The following is a 20,754-nucleotide window of genomic DNA, read 5'->3' on the forward strand; positions in this document are numbered from 1 at the left end:
AGCGTAGGGTCAAGCCGTGTGAATGTCGTGTATATTTGGTACGTTGTATGGAGGTAAAAACGATGCGTATCGCCCGTGCAATCGTAGTCTATAAGAGGGAGGTACCACCGATAAAGGAAATAAGACCGTATGCAATCGTATTTTGCCAGAGACAACAACATGGGACTACCTACAAAATACTTTTGATTGGTATTTTTAAACGCATTTTAATTCTCGTAAAAAAATATCCAATACTAATCCTTCCGAAAAACGTTAGTCAAACGTCCTCTTAGTTACTCGTTAATAGTGCATAAATGCATAATATTTAAATATCAATCATAATATTTCAGGTAGTCCCAAAATCACGTAGGTATACATTTGACCGATACATTCCGTCTTGTGGTGTGTTACAGCGCTGTCCGAAACACGGCCGTCGTCTGTCTCGAGCATGTTGTCGTCAACGATGTCCAGCAGCAGCAATTATTCGGCCGTTTCCGGTGAGGCCGCCGCCACTTTTTTTGGTGACGTCTCTGCCTCTTCTAGTTATGTCGTTGTCTCTTCTGGTGACGTCGCCGCTGGTTCCTGTAACGATAAGGCTTCCGGTGATATCGACGCCGCTTCCGCAGTTGTCGGACCACCGCAATCGCAGGTCGTCAAGGAGATTGTGAAAAACGAAATCGAGGTCGTAGTCGTGTCGCACATCAACAGCCCGTCCGACTTTTATGTGCAGCTTCACTCCAATTTGGCCGTGTTCAATATGGTCAACAGAGAACTCGATAGACACGTGAAATCAGAACCCGGGGCTGTACCTGTGGGTCACGTGGAAATGGGTGAGTTGGCACTCGGCGAATCACTGTAATGACATGCATGAGTCGGTGGCTCGTGAACGTTTTTTGAAAAAAGTCTAAAATATTTCTAACTATAGAAATTTTTTTAAGGGCAGTTATGAACGTTTGGGGGGGAATGTGTTGACAAGATATTTAGAAACAGTATTGTAGCTGTATGCTAGGCGTAGAGGTGGGATACAAATGAGGGGTAAATGAAAGGAAATTAACGACAAATTATTTAAAATAAAAACTTATAGTTATACTATAAATTACACATACCATTGTTTGAAGTCATTAAATTATCATTATTATGCTGAGTTATTCGGTAATGTTTTCATTTTGCCTCAGACTTTTTTCCTAATATCCAAACAAACGTCTGTAAAAATAGCTGTCTATATTTTTTGAAATTTTTGTAGGTAGTTAGTTGTTGACTAGAGCCGTTTTAAGATTTAACTAAAATTTACGCAATTACAATATATTTGTGTAATTTTACAGTCACAAAACAACTGAATCAAATACAAACTAGTCCTTTATACTTTTATTTTTTGTTTTGTTACTTGTTTTTGCTATCTGAAACAGGTGGTTAACACTTTCGCGGTCATAATTTTTTTTATAAAAATCAAGTGTTTTTATAGTACTTATTATTGTAAGAAAAGAATAAATCTTGAAATAACAAATTTTCCAATTATTTTTGATTTTGTCAAGAAGTATTATTGAATTTTATATTGTTGAAGCCCAAAAAACAACATAAATATGTTTTTTTTTTTAATTATCCCCTAAATTTACCAGTTGAAAGTAAACACAGACATACCAGGTAAATTTAAATCGGCATTAGAATTATTTACTTAATAATCAAACATTCTCACTACAAGCAAATTATATTCACCATCCCTTATTTTGAAGTGTACTTTGCTAATATATTATGCAATCATATACGACTATTTTTTAACAATGCACTGGGTGTAATTTCCAGATATCACTATGATGTACGCCGTACAAACTTCAACTAATGAGTGGCGCCGAGGTATTGTACTCAACACCTTCAAGGAAGACAAAACAGACTTGTTCAGAGTACACTTAATCGATTACGGTTTTTTGGAGACTTTAACAGCCGACAGGTAATCGTCACTTCTTATTATGAATTATTGGTTCAATTGTCATGGTTTTATTTATTGATTGATAATACTATACGTCTATACATTTATTTACAAGGAGTCTTGTGCAAAAATGTTGTGTCAAATTTTTAGTCTAAAAGAGATTTTTTCTAACGTTTATGAGGTGAGTTAGTCTTCTCATCTTCATCTTCTAGTTTTGGCTAATTCCAAAACTATTCCAATCCAAGATGTACCTGAGTACTAAAAAAGGAAAACTTTTTCTATTTATAACAATTGTTGATCAACAAACTGTAAAATATTATAACAACATTATTTATGTTATTTGAATATGATTAACTTGACAAGTAATGCTTCTTTACTTCAGTTGCAATAATTAGATACTCCTTTATACAACAATTGTATTGTTTTTGATTTCGTCTAAATTACAATAAAACTCACATCCACATATTACTAGACCCATCTTTAAATTGTGAAAATGAAAAATAATAGTATACAGTAGTTGTGAATAATATCAAGATCAGAAAAAGTCTGCCAATGCCAAGTTTTCGTAAATAAAATATATATCACATTATATAATTTGTAGTGTGTATTGTGTATTTATATTATTTGACTTTGCAGAATTATAAGTGCGCCAGTAAGTATTGTCTCAATACCACCATTAGCCTATAATTGTGCCATGTACGATTTGAAGCCAAAATATACAACTGGATGGTCAAATAAAGCTTACATATTATTCAATGATTTGATGTTAGCAAAGACAGGTTCATATTTTATGTACCCTTTGGAAATAAGTAGTGAACGTATTGAGGTTGATGTAGTTTGGCATGGAGACTATTATCCACTGTCTATACGCGATGCTATGTTTTTTTTGGGATATGGTTCTTATGAGTATTATGTAAACAAACAATTGGTGAGTATCTGCATTTCTTAATTTTTCTTTTTATACATTTTAAACTCATATTATTTTTTAGCATAAACAACTTGTAGATATGTTAACATTATCTGACAATTTAAAGCTGGAAGAAGAAAAAAGATATTCTGTAATCTTATGTCACTTCATTTCACCAACAGAGTTTTATATACGATTAGTAAATATACAATATACATTCATTCATGTATAAAACAAATATTTTAAACATTTACAATTTTTTACAATTTTATAGAATGATGATACTTCTCAATTAGAAGAAGTTATGGATACACTGAAAGCAATATATATACCTACTGCAGAAAATTCACATAAAAACTATTTATTATATACGCCACAAATTGGTACCTAAATATTTTTACTTTGGTTCTGACAAAACATATCATGCTATTACTATACATCTAATATTTCTTTTCTTTTTAGGCATGGCTGTTGCAGCTAGATATTCTATTGATGGTCATTGGCATCGTGCAAAGATAATAAGTTTGCCTGAAGAGCGCTTGGTTACTGTTTTTTACATAGATTTTGGCAATTCAGAAACATTGCCATGGGATGAATTGAGAGTTCTTGATAAAAGCCTCATTAAGACACCTCCACTTGTAAGTTTAATTTTACAATGATATAACTGTTAATTGTTTAGGAAAATATTTTAAAATCAAAAAATGATTTGACAAATTAATAAAAATGTAATATAAAATAATATATTATACAGTGTGGTGACGCTAAGAGGTACCACTAAATATTGTATTGAAATGGGGTTTTCACTGGTTTTTTGTACTTAAATACACATTTATTTATGATTTTCAAATTTTTAACACTTTTGGTGTGCGCATTCGCAATACAACTTACATTTTTTTAAATATTTATGTATTAAAAGTTTTTTTCTATTTACAAAACTGACAAAGTTATAGAAGTCGACATTTGAGTTTTTGCATAATTTTAAACGAAATGTTCACTTATGACTACTGGAAATAAAAAAAAACAGTGCCAAATTAATACTTAATTTACCTTATCTGTTTATAAATAATAATTTAATAATATCCGTACGTCGTCCTGATGAATATCCCCACTCCCCAGTACCTGTGTGATATTATTTTTGTTTAGTAAATTGCTACGATTACAATCTTAACTATTTTTATAGTGGAATTTTATTTTATTTTTCAATAGTTCTAATAACGATAAGATAATCAGATAATGTTACTATTAAGATATTTTGTTTTAAGGAAAAGATCATTTTGGTTTTATTATTTAACTAGACCCATACCAAAGTTTATGTGATATTCGTGTAATATCTGAGTATTAAGTGTTTTTATAATTTTATTATTGTTTAAATATGAGTAACGCTGAAAAAGTAGAGTTGTTGTTAGTTTATGGCGAATGCCAACGTAATGTACGTCTAGCTGCTAGGACGTATTCCGAACGATTCCCAGAAAGATACCATCCATCTCATAATTATATCTTACAGCTTTTACAAGGGTTAAATCAAGCAGGGAGATTTCTTGGCAGAAATCAACCAACAAAGGTGTAGAGCAGTATTTGATGAAGATACAGAATTACAGGTACTAGCATACATACGAGCTAATCCACGTTCATCAGTTAGGCATATTACTCGCGAAATTGGAGTTTCATATGGTTATGTTCAAAAAATTCTAAAAAAAAAACACAAAATGCATCCATATAAATATGATTTTGTCCAACATTTGCTTGCAGGAGATTCTACTCGTAGATTAGAATTTATAGCTTGGTTTAATATTCAGTTTCATTATAACCCTTTAATTGTCAATCGTATTCTTTGGAGTGATGAATCAAAATTTACTAACAATGGTATAATGAATAAACAAAATCATCGATACTAGGATGACACTAACCCACACTGGTCACGTGAAACTAATTTTCTAACAGTTTGGGGTATTAATGTATGGTGTGGGTTAATTGGTGGGAAGCTTATAGGTAGGACCGTACTTTTATGATGGCACGCTTAATGGCAGACGATATTTAAATTTTTTAACCAACGAACTACCAAGACTATTTTATGAGGTTCCATTAGATACGCGAGAACATATGTTTTTTCATCAAGATGGAGCACCAGCACATAATGCAATTATAGTTAGACAAAAATTAAATCAAATATTTCCGAACCGCTGGATTGGTACTTATGTCGTGGTTCCTTGGCCGGCACGGTCCCCAGATTTAACACCATTAGATTTTTTTTTTATGTGGACAATTGAAGAAAGTGGTTTACAAAGATGCACCAGTCAACGTTCAAGACTTAAAAAACAAAATACAGGCAGCAGGTCAAATTTTAAGTGAAGAACAAACCAACGCGTCAACTTCGACTGAATTTTTGAGAGACGACTCGAATCATGTTTAGAACATAATGGTGGACATTTTGAACAGTTCATAGGATAAATTTATTTTGTAATAAAATTAATATAACTATTACAAGCAGTTTATAACTATTTTGTTATAGGTATATTTAATGTATTAATACAGTTACGAGAATAAAAAATATTGTTAAAAATAATATTTAATTACTTCAACTTTATTATTTCTTAATTATTATTATTATTATTATTATTATTATTTATCTGATAATCTTATCGTTATTCGAACTATTGAAAAAATAAAATAAAATTCCACTACAAAAAAAAGTTAAGACTGTAATCGTATTATAGCAGTTTACTAAACAAAAATTATGTCACACAGGTACTCGGGATATCCATCAGGGCGACGTACGATATTATTAAATTATTATTTATAAGCAGATAAGGTAAATTAAGTATTAATTTGGCACTGTTTTTTTTTATTTCCAGTAGTTATAAGTGAACATTTCGTTTAAAATTATGCCAATTGTACAAATTGAACAAATTATGCAAAAACTCAAATGTCGACTTCTATTACTTTGTCAGTTTTGTAAATAGAAAAAAACTTAGCGTGATTACACTGTATAATATTATAACGTAGCAAATGTAATTTGGGACTTAATATCATTTTTAACTATTTTAACTAACTTAATATGGAATAGGGGCTATATTTTATTGGAAAATAGAATAATTTCTGGAACCTGTTTTTAGTTGGAAATTATTCTGATGAAACCGTGTATACTTGGAAAATATATAGTCGCAATATTATTTTGTCGGGACCGTATTTATTTGAAAGTATATATTCTTTCGGAACAGTATATGAGACATAAGTACTATGATAAATATGATATACATTTCCATCAAAATATTTTGCATGAAAATCCGTTTCCGTAAAAATACATTTCCGATCAAATTATATTTGACGGTTTTTATGTAAAGGGACATAGGTAAATCAAATATTGAAAAAAAAATTAAACGTGCATTTTATGTTAAATTTCAAGGCCGATCGAATGGTGTCTTTATCGTTGACGCTTTGGGCTTGTTATCATAGTATTAAAAATGCAAAAAGGCATAAGTCAAAACATTAGAAAACTCACGCTCAATATAGATACAACTTTCACTTAAAATCTTTTTTTTTATGATTTTTTAATAACCTCAGAGTAGTATTACCTATTACAAAAATTGTTGAGTGTATGGCTTAACGGTTTTAAAGTTTATTTTTATTTGACCTAGTATTCGACTTTCAAAATAAATAAACATTTGTAAATTGAAATGATGTTAAAATTGTTTTGACTTTTTGAGACAATATTTTGACAAATCGTTGTATCATTCCTTCAAAAACATAAAAAAATGATTGCGTAAATACGTTTTGTCTATGTAGCGCATGGGCCAAAGTAAGAAAACAAACAGCGAGCTAATATCCTCTTAATATATTAATATTATTTTAATTTTATACCTGCCCATTACTACAGCTTACAAGTTCTATACCTTCTGGCATACCAAACAACGTATGAAATTATAAATGAAACATTTTTTTTTTTATACGGTATATATACAATCAAATTTACAAAATGTATACATGAAAGCTTGATGGGAGGAGTTACCCAGTGGTAACACTAACCCTTACTTGATGATTTTTTTTTAATGTATATTGCTATACTTTACATTACTCGTTGAGCAGACCTCGACACCATTTCCTTCTGAGCCTCCCGGGAGGATTCTCAGGAATTATGAAAGTGGCAAGGTTTGATATGAGGGGGTTGGTATGAGAAGGGAGTTTTGAGTGTTTGTAAAAAGTTACTGCTTCTTAAGTTCTTCTTAACTGTTTTAATTTTTAAATTGGTGTGCAGTTAGATTTGAGATATAAGGAGGAGGATTTGTGATTTTACGATTTATGTTATTTTGGAAGGTTTGAATTTTGTTAGTATTAGATTTTTTGGCATTGCCCCAGAGCTGAAGACCATAGGTCCACATAAGCTTAAACAAGGATTTTTAAGTTAAGAGTTTAGTAATTAATGGAGTGTGTTTGTTTTTGAAAATTAGAGTTTTGTGAATTTGGAAGTCGTGCATTTAAGGCAAGCCTTTTAATTTTAATGTGATGTGATCACGTGAGTCGACGGTCAATTGTCCGACCCCTACGGATTTAGCCGATTGAGAGGAAGGGATTTGAATATTGTATTGAGGAATGAGCTGTACCAAAACCAAATTGAGTATTGGGTAATATTGAGCTGGAAGAAATGTATGGAAGAATTCTTTTAAGAATTAATCTTTCAAAAAAGTTTCTGAAGAAGGGGAGGAGACTGATTAGTAGGTAGGAGGAGGATATCTCAGGAAGCTTTTAGGTTTTGGTACTAGAATTGTTATAAATGAAACATAAATAAAAATAGAACAAATTAAATTTAACTGAATAATTTTAAGTTAAGTCTACTAAAAAACTAACAAACATTGACTTATGTCCCTTTACAAAAAAAACTGTCCATATATTTCTAAAAAATGAATTTCTGACAAATGTGTTTCCAAAAAATACATTTTTGACAAAATGAGTTTCCGACCAAATAATTTTCATATATAATAGATTTCTATCAAAATATTTGAATATTATCCAGTAAAATACATTTCCAACAAAATACGATTTATCCCGATAAAATATTTTTCCAGACAAATACAATACCATTTCCTAGCATATATTTTCCAACTTTATGTGCTCCCCTTATGGAATAAATCAAAAGATAATGAATATTTATCGACTATTTTTATTTGCCGAATTTTGATGTATTGATAAACATTAACTGATAAGCATTATCATTGATAACGTTTTCAGTTGAATACACTTACAGATTTCTATATACTCAGTATGTAGTATTATAATATATAGACATCTTTATAAATGCTATATAGGTAGGTTCCTATACTCTGTCCTGCGAAAGAACACGCTGATTCTACTCATCACCGTGCTTTTGAAACCAGTTGAGGGGAGGAACATGTAGAAAAACCGATTGTGGTCGACCCGCTGCACGTTCTCTCGCTGTACAGGTTATAGTATAACTGAACTACTAATGGGCATTATCAAATGATAAGTAAGCGAGAGAACTCAAGAAAAATCAATTGTTTTACGTTTTTACTTTATTTCTTTTGGTAAAAAAAAATTATTATTACTGACCGAGAGACTCAAAATTATATCTTTAAACTTTAAAATTGTTTATTCAACAACTATATTCACTAATTATGATTAATTTGTGAGTAATCAAATCATTCAATCAGAATTAAAGTAAACATGATAAGTTAATATTATGTACTGAGACTAATGTAGTAATGTATAATGTATATACTATTGTTATTTATTCAAATTTAAAATAAGCTAATTAAATTATGAAATTAGTAATAATATTTATCAATTGGCAGGCTCAACACTCAAAAATACAAAACATTTTGAGATTGAGAGAAAAATTTGTTTATTTTACTCGTAACTGAATATTTTTTTATTATGTCCATCACTAAACTTAACCACAGAATAGATGAAATAATAACAAATTGTTTATATTTTACAATTTTTATTATTTTTTTATATTTAATACTTAGTAAATTTGGGCCACCTACTTAAATTGTTATAGCTCTCCGTGCATAAAACACACAATTGTTGTAAGTTATTATTCCAATTGACTCTCCATATATTTTCCAATATCTATTTCATGTCTGCAAAATGGCCCTGAAGTAAGTTCATGAGCCCAAAAGTATAATATACAAAATTGAATTCCTATAAAAATTAGAATTGACATTTCCAAATGTCCATTCCAAGATAAAATTAAAACAAAAGATATAATAGTAGGCCAAAGTTTTAACAATATAATAATTGCATCTATGAAAATATATGTTTATTGTGTATTTATATTGAGTGTGAATGAATTAGGTAATTTTTCCTACTTGGTAAAAATACTATGTTATTTTATATTTATTTGAATTCATACAATTTTAAATTAAAAAAATTACAAACTGCCAACACTCAATGTTTTTTTAATTGCAATCAAATGTATACTTGTATTTTACAATTTGTTTTAATACCTTATTATATAATATTTATAATTTTACTATAGGTAATAAAAGCATCATTAGCTGATGTTAGTCCTGCTGTAAATGGCATAGAAAGTACCAAGTGGAGTGATATTGCTTGTGCTGCATTTTTAAATTTTTCAAAGATTGATTACACTGATGATAACTTGATCGCTTTCATACACAAAGTTGTTGGTGATACACACAAAATTGTTTTATACAATCATTCATCAAGAGCTGAGTTTTGCTTGAACAGTAAACTTGTATCTCAAGGATATGCTACAACAATGGATCCTGGAGCATGTGTATTCAAGAAAACAAACACAAGAAAACTAGTGAAGAAGCTAGTGTTACAAAACTCTAGAAATGTAAGTGTAATTTCTTAATAAAAATTGATTTTAATAAATTATTTTCATATTTCTTAGTATTCTTTTTTAAGAGAACATTTTACTGTTTAAATTTTGTTGCTCGTTCTTCCATCAATCATATTCTGCTTGGGTCTCAACATTCTTTCTACGTGTTTTATCGATTTATATTATGCGAGCGGTGTGTAGTTTTACATTGGCGCACATGTCAGCTATATTTGAAAATAGTGACTGTATGGAGGGGATTTCACGTCTCTGTCTGCAAAACTAGCCTGTTCTGTCATGAAAAACCAATCTATATATAACTATTAATAAAATATAATATCCTACAGAAAGAATTAATGTTACCAAACGATGACACTTTATCGTTTATTAAGCAGCGATCAGTTACTGCAAATGAAAATCATGAATGGAAAAATAAGAAAAAGGTATGCCCCGGTGTACCAATGTCAATTATTAAAGTTGTCAGTCCTGATGAAATAATTTTAAAAAAAATGAACCATAACACTGAGAAGTAAGTATACAAGTGATAAAACTGTATATTGCGGAATTAATTTATATTTGAATTTATTATAGTTAATATTATTATTACTACTAATATTTTGATGTACTATAGTAGTTTTTTTATGTTTGGTTCTCTATTTTTTTTTACATATAACACAGTTCAATTGCAATGGTATTTTAGTGCCGTACCATTTTTGGAGGACACCATACTTGTTAATTTGAATATTAAAGTAAATTGACCTTTGATTAACTTAAAAATAGGAATATTATCCGAGTTTTCTTGTTTGTTTTTTTACAATTTTTTAACTTTTAACAGAGCTATGAGCATATAAAACATTCAAATATTAAAATGCTCATAATTTGCTTGAAAATTACAATATTATGAAAAACCAATACAGATTAATATTCTTGCCTTTAAATTTTGTAATAGGTCGATTCACTCTTATATTAAAACTAACAACACAAAATAAAATTCAAATTTCCAGAATTTGAAAAAAACCAACATTTAAAATAATAGTATTCTCTCAATTTGATTTGCCACTCAAATTTTACATTTTTTACATTTGTAAGACAAAGAACATATGCAGTCATCCTTTTAAAGAATAATTGTTTGTACATTATTTTAATCTATTTAACCTAACATATTACATAATACTGGTAGTGGTTTAACATGTGCATTTATGCAGTTATATCGCATTTGAAAAAGTTAAGTTGCCTTTTAAACATATTTTTATCTGCTTTCAGACTGACTGAAAAAATGAACAAAGTTTATGACGATAAAAAAATAAATAAAAAAAAAATAGGTTGGAAAATAAATGATTTATGTGCCGTATTTATTAAAAAGTATGGAAATTGGTATAGAGGAAAAATTATAAACATAGATGTAACAAAACAAATGGTTACAAACGTTACAGTAAGTTTAAATTTATTTTTACATTGTTAAAAGCAGAATTACATTTAAAAAATTAACTGCAACAATTAATGCATGTCAAATATTCATAAAAAGACCTAACAAATGTAATTAACACTATTTGCAAATTTTTAACTTAATTGGAAGAACCATGTTTACTCATTGTGCAACCTATGTAATAGACTATTTATATTAAGTTTCAAGCTAAAAAAAAATAATGTTAAAATGTTAGCAAGTTGTTTTATATTTACGTGAGGCCACAAACCTAACCCTAATGACTTATATCAGGGATGGCAAATCCATGGCACGCAAAAAAAATTTGTGGGCACACGAAAATTTAGAAATCGACAACGCCGCGGGAACTGCTTTCACATAGCTTCCGCAAATATTATAGGACCTATAATAATCTATAAACTAACCTTTTTATACTAATACATTAATTATACAATCAAATTATAATATTTTAAATATTTTTTTCATGGCACGCTCTAAAAAAAAAAGGTTATTACTAATTTTGGGCACGCAGTGTTTCAAAAGGTTTGCCATCCTTGACTTAAATAAAGCAAAAAAAAAACCTTAGAAATATTTATTGTTAACCATTAAAATTATTTATTATTATAAATAACCAATTGTTATTTATAACCAATCTTATAACTAAAATGTTTTGATTTAATTAAAATTCCAAAGAAATGAAAGGTATTAAATAATTTTTTTTCCAGGTTTACTTTTATGACATAAATGAAACAATTGACCAGATACCTATCAAAACTTTACATATACTCGAAGATCAATGTGCTCAAGTAAAATGTGGAATTCTGCATTGTGGTTTGAACAATTTAGTTCCATTAGGTGCTCCAGATGGAGTATGGCCTAAATTTAGTTGTGATCGTCTAATTGAAGAATTAAAAAAATATCCTACAGTATATTTCTCATGTGAAGTAAATCCTCAAGTTGATATTGGTTATTAATTATATATTAATATTGTAATTATTTTTTACTTATAGGAGAAGAAAAATGATATTTCATTAGGAGAAATATGGGTCAGAATCATAGAAACACCACAAGCCTTAGAACCATTACGTGAACATTGGACAAATATGAATAGATTTATGATAGAACAAGGTTTTGCTTTAAGTAATAAACAGTAAGTTATTCACACATCAACTAAACTTCAAAGTAATTAGTTATAATATTAAGCATTAAAATTATGAGAAATTATAAAAAGTGTATTATGATTCAATTAATACATTTTTAAATTGTATCAAACTAACAATGCTTGCGATCAATATTTCACGAGTTCAAACTTAAAATTTTTGCCAACTTCCTAATTTGTTTAACTATTTCTTGTTTCCAAAGTGGGTACTTCCCATTTAGTGGATATTACAATGGTCAAATGTTTTTTTCTATGATAAAAAAAATTATTTTTAGTATTTTTTTTAAGAAGACAACTATTATTTGTTGTTTGCTTCTTACAAGTGTGTAACATATCAAAATTATGCTCAGCAAATCACGTATAGCTTAGTTAGATGAAAAATTAGAATGAATTCAACCTTATGTGAAACTTGATGATAAGAACATTATCTGTGTGTGTTAGTTTTTTACAATAATTCAGTTTTTAAGTGAGTTCTGAGCTAGCATTTTTTTTATGTACACTATTATGTACGCGAAACTTGTTTAAAAATTGTATTACTACACATATGTAAAACGTAGGTAACAAATACCAGTGTTACTTCTTCTTAAGTATTCTATGTATATAATTTTAATTCTATATTTTCTTTATTTTTTCAGAGTTAAAAGGGTAAGTAAGTATATAGCAAAAATACATGTTAAAAAAACAAACTAATGGTTTTACCATCTTTGTTTTAATCATAAAAAATACTTTAGACTTTAATATATTATAACTTAACACAATTCATATTGATTAAACGTTAAGTTTTTTTTATAATGATACCATACGTTTTATAATTGTTAAGTTAAGCGTTCATATTTGTATCTAAAAAAATCTATATTTTTTCTTAATTTAATTTATGTTATATCATGTAAATTACTATATTCACATAAAAAAGTATTCTATGATTTGTTTATAAAATTGCGTATTTTGTTAAAACTTAATTCCTTATCTCAAATAAAAACAAAAACAAAAATGTATTGTAATTCAAGGTGATCAATTGGTGAGACGGCACAATACTCTTATTATTGTTTCTATCTTACAAATTTAAACTTAATACATGTTTGTTTCATGTTTTCAATACAGTTTTGAGTAAATTTAAATATAATGGTATTATCATGGATTTTTTTTAATTTGACATTAATTTAACAGCTAGTAATAATAGAAAATACAATTTAACAATTTATTTTAAAAAGTATTTGTTTAATCACATTTAATTTCAACAAAACTATTAGAAATAATATGAAACAAAATTATTATGTTATGCATATGCAAAATAGAGTCAATGCTGCTTGAGGTCCTTTACATTGCTTCCTCTTTACTAAAGATTTAAGTTATACAATGAGAAATTGAATTACTTTTATGTATTTTATTCTTACCACATTATGAATATTTTGTTAAATTTTTTGCTCAACACTAAAACTGATCACTTAACTACAATAATATGGTTATTGCGTGCAACTTTAAAAACAATATTATAAATTCTTATACATTATATAAGTATTTCCTTATATTTTAATGTTTTACTCCTATACTACTTCTATTCAACTCACGCCGATACTAGTTGTATCTCTTATGTATCTTATACTTTTGTGGAGAACTTGCCATCAAAATGTTTTCCAACAGGATGGTGAATATTCAACTTCTCAATCAGAATCAGAATTCAATTACTCTAATGTATCTAAAGAAAATGATCAATTTGTTAACTCTTGGATGCCTCCTGCTCGTTTGGTTGAATCTAAATTTAATGTAATCGTTACAAATGTTGATATGAAATGCAATATCTACTTTCAGATTTTGGATGAAGGTATGCAAAAAAAGAACAATTGAAATAGTTTTTATTTTAATTTTGTAATAATATAAATATTAATAATTATTATTATTCCAGAAACTTCTCAATCATTGCAGCTTGTTACAGATGAATTGAATGACATATTTTCTAATAGCCAACCTGAACCAATAAATATGAAATGGAGTGAAGAACAGTCGGTTATAGTTAAATACCATCTAGATAATAAGTGGTACCGAGGAACAATCTTAAAAGTTTGTTTCTTTTTTTTTAATTATATTTATTATAGCCAACTTAAGTTTATTTTTTAGAAAAACTATATTATGAATTACTGACTGATAATAATATTTTAAAACTATGTTTGCCATCTAATTAGCTCATATCCATCCTTTGTTGGTCAACCTTTAAAAGATTAAAATCATTAGCAATTATAATTAATTTTAATTTAAAACTGCATAATAGTATCTAAGTGATAAAATGAAACAGTTATAATTCCATGTACTATTTCCAAGTTTACCTAGTTTTTGAGTTTTGAAATATGAATGTAAACTTAATTTAAATAATCAATTTGTTTTTGAAATCTTAACCAGCTTTTATCTTAATGTTACAATATTAGTATGTGGCTTGGTGTGGGGCGTTGGCTGCTACCAGTCGCAGAATGCGACTGGAAGTAAGTAACGGCCACAGGCCATAGCCACTAGCTCCCGAATGGGTGACCACCTGGGTTCATAGTAGTTAAAAACCTAGCCACACTTACACGTGTTTGCTACCTACCGTAACAATCTTAAAACAACCTACCGTACCAACCTTACCCTTAGCGCTGTTCATAACCCCTACAACAGCTAATGGCCTTAGTCGTCGGGCAGAAGTTCAATAAAAAAATTTTTAAAAAAAAATATTAGTATATCTATTTCTACTTTGTAGCAATAATATTGTATAAGAAAGACTGAATATTAATTAAAATGTACTATTCGTAACGCTCAAATTTAGACTAAAGTCTTGACTTCTTGATTCTAAGTAGATTAGGTCTTCAACTATTGGCTCATAATTACATTGAAAAAGTTATGGTAAGAAAAATGGAAGTCATGTGGAAAAAAATTAAACGTTTTTTCCATTTATCTTCGCATTGAAAAAAGGTTGTGTAGTGTGAACGTACCTAAGTAACAAATTATAAATATATAATAATATGCATATTCGGCCCACCTCTTATACGTACCTGTTTCAAGTGTTACTTATGTAGTTACCTATGTATATGTTACCGTCAAAGTCGTTAATTAAGGAATTAAACGTTAATAACTATAGTCGGTAGTCACTAACGATATTTGCGATCAAAATTATACTGTCCAGGTACTCTATTCACTAGAAAATAATGCCTATTATTTTCAGACAATCATGCATGTTGAAATACATATAGCGATAATTTTTTTAAAAATGCTCAACATTGTCTACCAGTTGTGGAAATGAATGTAATTTCCCATATTTCATAGTTGATTCTTACAACATTTCATGTATTGTCTGTAATTCTTATTGGCATTTACGTTATTTCATAAAATCTAACTTACCTACATCAGAGACAGTAACATTATAATTTATATCATATGGGACGTGACCACCCCCCGCAATGACACACCGGTTAACACTTTATGATATCTATACATACGGTTAACGACGGCATTGTAAATTATTGTTCAAATCGATGTTTCAGATAAGTGACAACGAAGAATTTACTGTACAGTTTTACGATTATGGCAACATCGAGACGTGAAAGCACGAAGATCTCCGGTCGACCTTGTACATGACTGAAGTGCCCCAACTGTGTCACAAGGGATTCTTCAGCTCCATTTTACCGGTACTAGGACGATTCGTCAGCGTAGAACTTCCTGTCTATACAATCGTTTTATACTAATTATTATTCGATTGATTTAGATTACGAAAAACGGGAAATGGCCGATACCCACACTCGACATGATACACAGCTTGGTCGTCGAAAGAACATGTATGGTGACGGTCGATGCGAGCCTGTCGACCGCCAACCACTGTGCGGTGAGTAGTGTGTTTTTACTGTGCGTCTTGATGTATTTATTATTTTTTTTAATCCCGACAATATAGGAATAGTAGGTGGTAACTAAATTCAATACGAGCTATGATAAAACGAACTTTCCCTTTTTCGGATTTTTAAGCGATACGTTTTGATTAGGAATACTAGAGATAATTCTTCTATAGTCAAGAAGAACCGGTTGATGATGAGATAGAAGCAATATTATAGTGCCCGCGTGCGTAATTATTCACATAATGGGTGCATATTACATAATACTATGCTTAGATCTTACGGACTGTACAGAGTGTTGCAAGTGGGTGGGGGTACCGCTGTGCTGTACTCTAGCTAGGTAGGTACTTTGTGGGCTACTAATGGAATGTGTTAAATTTGAATTTGTATGATATGTATAAATCATTGTAGGTATACGGAAAACGATTCTGTTGGAAGCCTAAGTATATTTCATGATATTATTACTATTTTACTAATTCATTGTACACTTATTAAATATTATTAGATATAGTGGGTTGAATTTATTTATTTTTTGATAGAATTGCATTTGAAAATACCATTGTGTGTTTAAAATTTAATAATACACTTTATAAGTTTCAATTATCCACGGATAATATTTTTAAATAACAACACAATAATTAAAATCGTTATGTATTGTTAACATATAACTAATGTCGTCCTCAGTTTATATTAAAATGTCTCTAAGAGATAACTGTGTTTATATATTTTTAAACTCTTTGGTTACAATATAAACTAACTACTCATAGGAAATCCTGTTGAAAGTTGTTCAATTTTTAGCTATACAAATTGAACATACAATCTTAAACTACAAAATAATTTGCAAATTTTCGTGGTTTTGATGAAGTTTGTCAATATTTTTACTTTAAATGCTAATAAAAGAAACGTACCTAAGTATCTACAATTTTATTGAACACCATTACATTTTCAAAATATTTTGACTCATATTGAACTATTTATCGGTTTATGAAATTTTCAATTACTATAAATTTTTTCAAACGTATATCGATTAAAAAAATGTCGCTTAGTCAAAAAACTTGGAAATGTTTTACAAGGTTCTTCTTAAGTTGTTATTAGTGAAGATTAAAAAAAAATTAAGCGTTAGAATTTAGAATTTTAATAAAATTCTTAAAAATCACGAAAATATGCGAATTATTTTGAGTTCGAAATGTATTAAAAAATTTATTTTTATACCTAAGATTTTAAAATTGAATACAACATTTCTTATAAGTTTGTCTATCTTTATCAAAAAAAAAATTTATTTATTTAAAGTCAAATTAAATTTTTTTGAGTGTTGAAGTTGAAATGTTTACAAAATTGGTTTCTTCGCTCGATTTCTTATGTACCGATTTTCTTATTTTGTTGTAATTAAAAAACAAATAACTGTAGATTCTTGAAATTAGCACCATATATGTTTGTTTTATCAATGCATGTGTCTGATAAAATAATCCAAGCTACTTTCGGGGGCCACACCGGCCATTTTAAAGTGGTACTTGCATAATTATTTTTGAGATTAAAGATGGCCGACGAAATTTTTAAGTTTTAAACACCATTAAACCGAATATTAGAATATTAAATAACGAATTGGACAAAGTTTGAATCATATAGAATTTTAGTTTTTAAGTGGAACGAAGTGCACGGGGTCAGCTAGTATACTATAAAAAGTGAATATTATTCTATTGCAGTGATCCATTTTAAGTTATAAACACATAAAAACAACTATAATAGTACAATACAAAATAAAACTGATAGACAGAATTACAGTAAAGGTAATATTAACAACGATTTATTTTGTAATGTTTAATAATTAATTTAAAATAAGCTTTTTCTTAATTCGCTTATTATATTATTTTTAATCAATCGCCAGTAACCGAATGAATCAATACATAGTAAATATTATATATAGTAAAATTCGATCAAACCGACAGAAACCTCGCTACCAAAAAAGATGCCATCGATGAGATATCCCGTCCTCCAAAACGTACCCTTAATAATACCAATAATAGTGTGCACTCTTTACTTGTAGATCAAGACCATGAAAGAAATCGACCATAATTTGGACGTGCTTCAATATCTGGTAACGGAGAAAAAGGCTTACTTCGAGTACGTATCGCCGTCGATCCTTAATCTGGTGGACACGGATGAGATAAATAATGATGACGCAGACGACGACAGTAATTGTTACGCGGCTGACGACAACGGTTACGATGACTGTACGACCTACGTCGATGGCGGATCGATCTACGACGACGGCGGACTGATCTACAACGAGCGTGGACAGACCTGTGACGAATTCGAATCGATCCTCGACAACAGGTTGACGTACGCGTTGGACAAAGAGCCGGCGAGCGGCGTTGGTGCTATATCGGAAGAAGAAGACGACGATGAGGAATCCGGATTTTTAAAGTTCTGTCTGGAACCTAAAGAAGTGATCGAGGGCACCATGTGCCGCATCACCGGACCTACTAGCCTCACGTTGGTGATTACGAAAATCGGCGGTGTCGACCTGAGCGTCGCCAAGGACAATATGTGCAAAGTGATGCAAGAAAAATGCAACGCCTTGCCGCCGCTCGACCGCATCATACCAGGTATGAAATGTAAACATACTACTACTCGGGAGGGTATGGTAAGACTTCCGACACGTCTGGGGGCGAATAACTTAAACTGAAGACGAAAATATGAATTATTTTCATTAAACTTTAGGCAAATCGCTAAGATGTCCGCGATGTTGGATAGATTGGTACTCATATATTATATGTAGATCGAGACCACGAGTGACAATTTTTTTTTTCATCAGTTGTTTAAAAAAAAAAATGTTTGAATTATAACTCATAATTGATTTCTTGAAAAAATATTTTTCAAGCTATCATATTATACAGAATATTTAAAGCTAGTATTTATTGAAATTTTATACATATTTAACAAATTGTGTTTTATGTGGATTTTTTTAGTATGTTAGAATGTTTTTTTTTTTATTTGTGTTAATAAATCATATAGTTTTCTTTTTTTTAAATAATAATCAGTCGAAGTATTATATTAATAATGTTCCTGTCCCAACATCAACTATTTCTCATTTTTCGTGCCTGCAGAAACCTATATGGACTTTATAATATAGATTTTACATCACCGGGTGGTGACCGAACTACGAGTTCCGGTATTCCTAATACCATTTTCTGTAAACGAATAATTCAATTTCAAACATTTACTAGTAACTCATTACATTTGATTTTGAACCTCCAGTAACGACTAAATTTATATCGAGAATTCATTTTTGGTTAGATTTGTCATATACAACCTTAATTCGAATTGCCCATACTATATCGATTGTATACGAGCATTTAATGCGTATCATATTCCGCAATGTCGTAGTTATAAAAAAATAATACTATGTAGGTACAACACTAAAAATCCACCGATACGCTTCGTCGATAACGTCCACATTTTGGCTGCGCATATACAATTCGCTGATAAATGATGATTAATGACAGCGTATCGATGATACCTATATAAATTATCTTGTGATTTTTTTTTCCCAGGTACCGCTGTCGCTGTTTATCACCACGAGCTGTGGCAACGTGGTGTTATTGAAGACATCGGAAACTCGGTACTTTTAGTCGATTCTGGCATATCCATCAAGTTGAGACAAAACAAGTAAGTCCGTGTTGGCAGTTAAATACGCAGGATGATTTATTAAGCATGCTCATCCTATTTTTATGCTTAAATTATGCATGTATTCGAATTTTGATATTTGGAATTTTTGAATACATGAAGTCCATATTTTCGAGTTCTTGAAATTTCTTATACCACTTAAAGATGATCCTGCGAACTTTCTGTTTTTCAAATAGGAACCCCAATTCCATTTTTAGGTACAAAGCCGGTATTTTTTCTGAGGATTTTGATATATCTAAATCAAAATTCGAAAGAGTAGTTTTTGAGTTGCATAACTTTATGTACCTACTAATGATTATATGTCTATGGTAATGGGTTAAGTAGAAATGGGAACTTCGACGATTTTAAAAAGCTGGTAAATACTATTGAATATTGATCTATCAATGTAAATAAATTGTAAAAATAATTCAAATATAATAAATACTACATTTTATGTTACTTATAGTTTATATGTTTATAAAACCATTTGTGATGATAAAGCATAATCCCAAGTACAGAATTTTAATAATTCAGAAACTACTCTTTAGAAATTTAATGAAGTTACCATACATCCGAATTTTTAAGCGAATCATCGGCTTCATAATTTGCAGTAAATAGAGAGGTTATTCTATTTGAAAAATAGAAGTTTGTATCGCTACTGGTCACTCCTTGCCCCTTGGTCTTACAAAACATGTCAGAAATTTGAATAAATGTATTGTTAAAGGGAAAAATTGGGACTAAAAAATCATACTATATATTTAATGGAAGTCTTAAATATTACTCAACGACAGTCTGTTGTTGGACGAACATTATTATTATTATTATTATTATATTGACATTGGTTTTGTTCGCTTTCAACAGTCTTAGACCTTGTCTCCCCGAGTTTTTCGAATTGCCCATGTTCACGATCGACTGTCAGCTGGAAAACGTCAGACTGAGCGACAACGCCAACGCCAAAGACGTCGTTAAAAAACTGTCGAAAACGTTGAGAGGCGTCGATTTAAAAATCGTCGGAATCGTACGTATAGAGTTTTATTAATGATCGT

The 20,754-nt window shown here is 29.7% G+C and overlaps 1 protein-coding gene across 2 annotated transcripts in view; it reads left to right on the top strand.

Annotated features, from left to right (window-relative positions):
* The window catches only part of LOC111043025 (RING finger protein 17), a 53,340-nt gene extending 37,302 nt beyond the window's left edge, over positions 1-16,038 (top strand). For both annotated transcript variants that reach the window (XM_022327802.1, XM_022327804.1), the window contains 16 exons: positions 393-809; positions 1,780-1,924; positions 2,540-2,831; positions 2,893-3,009; positions 3,085-3,193; positions 3,273-3,448; positions 9,304-9,627; positions 9,957-10,138; positions 10,873-11,041; positions 11,758-11,976; positions 12,043-12,182; positions 12,827-12,836; positions 13,833-14,013; positions 14,095-14,249; positions 15,701-15,844; positions 15,922-16,038. In XM_022327802.1, coding sequence (XP_022183494.1) covers positions 393-809; positions 1,780-1,924; positions 2,540-2,831; positions 2,893-3,009; positions 3,085-3,193; positions 3,273-3,448; positions 9,304-9,627; positions 9,957-10,138; positions 10,873-11,041; positions 11,758-11,976; positions 12,043-12,182; positions 12,827-12,836; positions 13,833-14,013; positions 14,095-14,249; positions 15,701-15,760 — 2,696 coding nt within the window. In that variant the 3' untranslated portion in view covers positions 15,761-15,844; positions 15,922-16,038. The remainder of the gene's footprint in view (positions 1-392; positions 810-1,779; positions 1,925-2,539; positions 2,832-2,892; positions 3,010-3,084; positions 3,194-3,272; positions 3,449-9,303; positions 9,628-9,956; positions 10,139-10,872; positions 11,042-11,757; positions 11,977-12,042; positions 12,183-12,826; positions 12,837-13,832; positions 14,014-14,094; positions 14,250-15,700; positions 15,845-15,921) is intronic.
* The last annotated feature ends 4,716 nt before the right edge of the window (positions 16,039-20,754 follow it).

The sequence above is a fragment of the Myzus persicae genome, unplaced genomic scaffold (genome assembly GCF_001856785.1).
Source record: "Myzus persicae strain clone G006 unplaced genomic scaffold, MPER_G0061.0, whole genome shotgun sequence".
NCBI classification, from domain to species: domain Eukaryota; kingdom Metazoa; phylum Arthropoda; class Insecta; order Hemiptera; family Aphididae; genus Myzus; species Myzus persicae.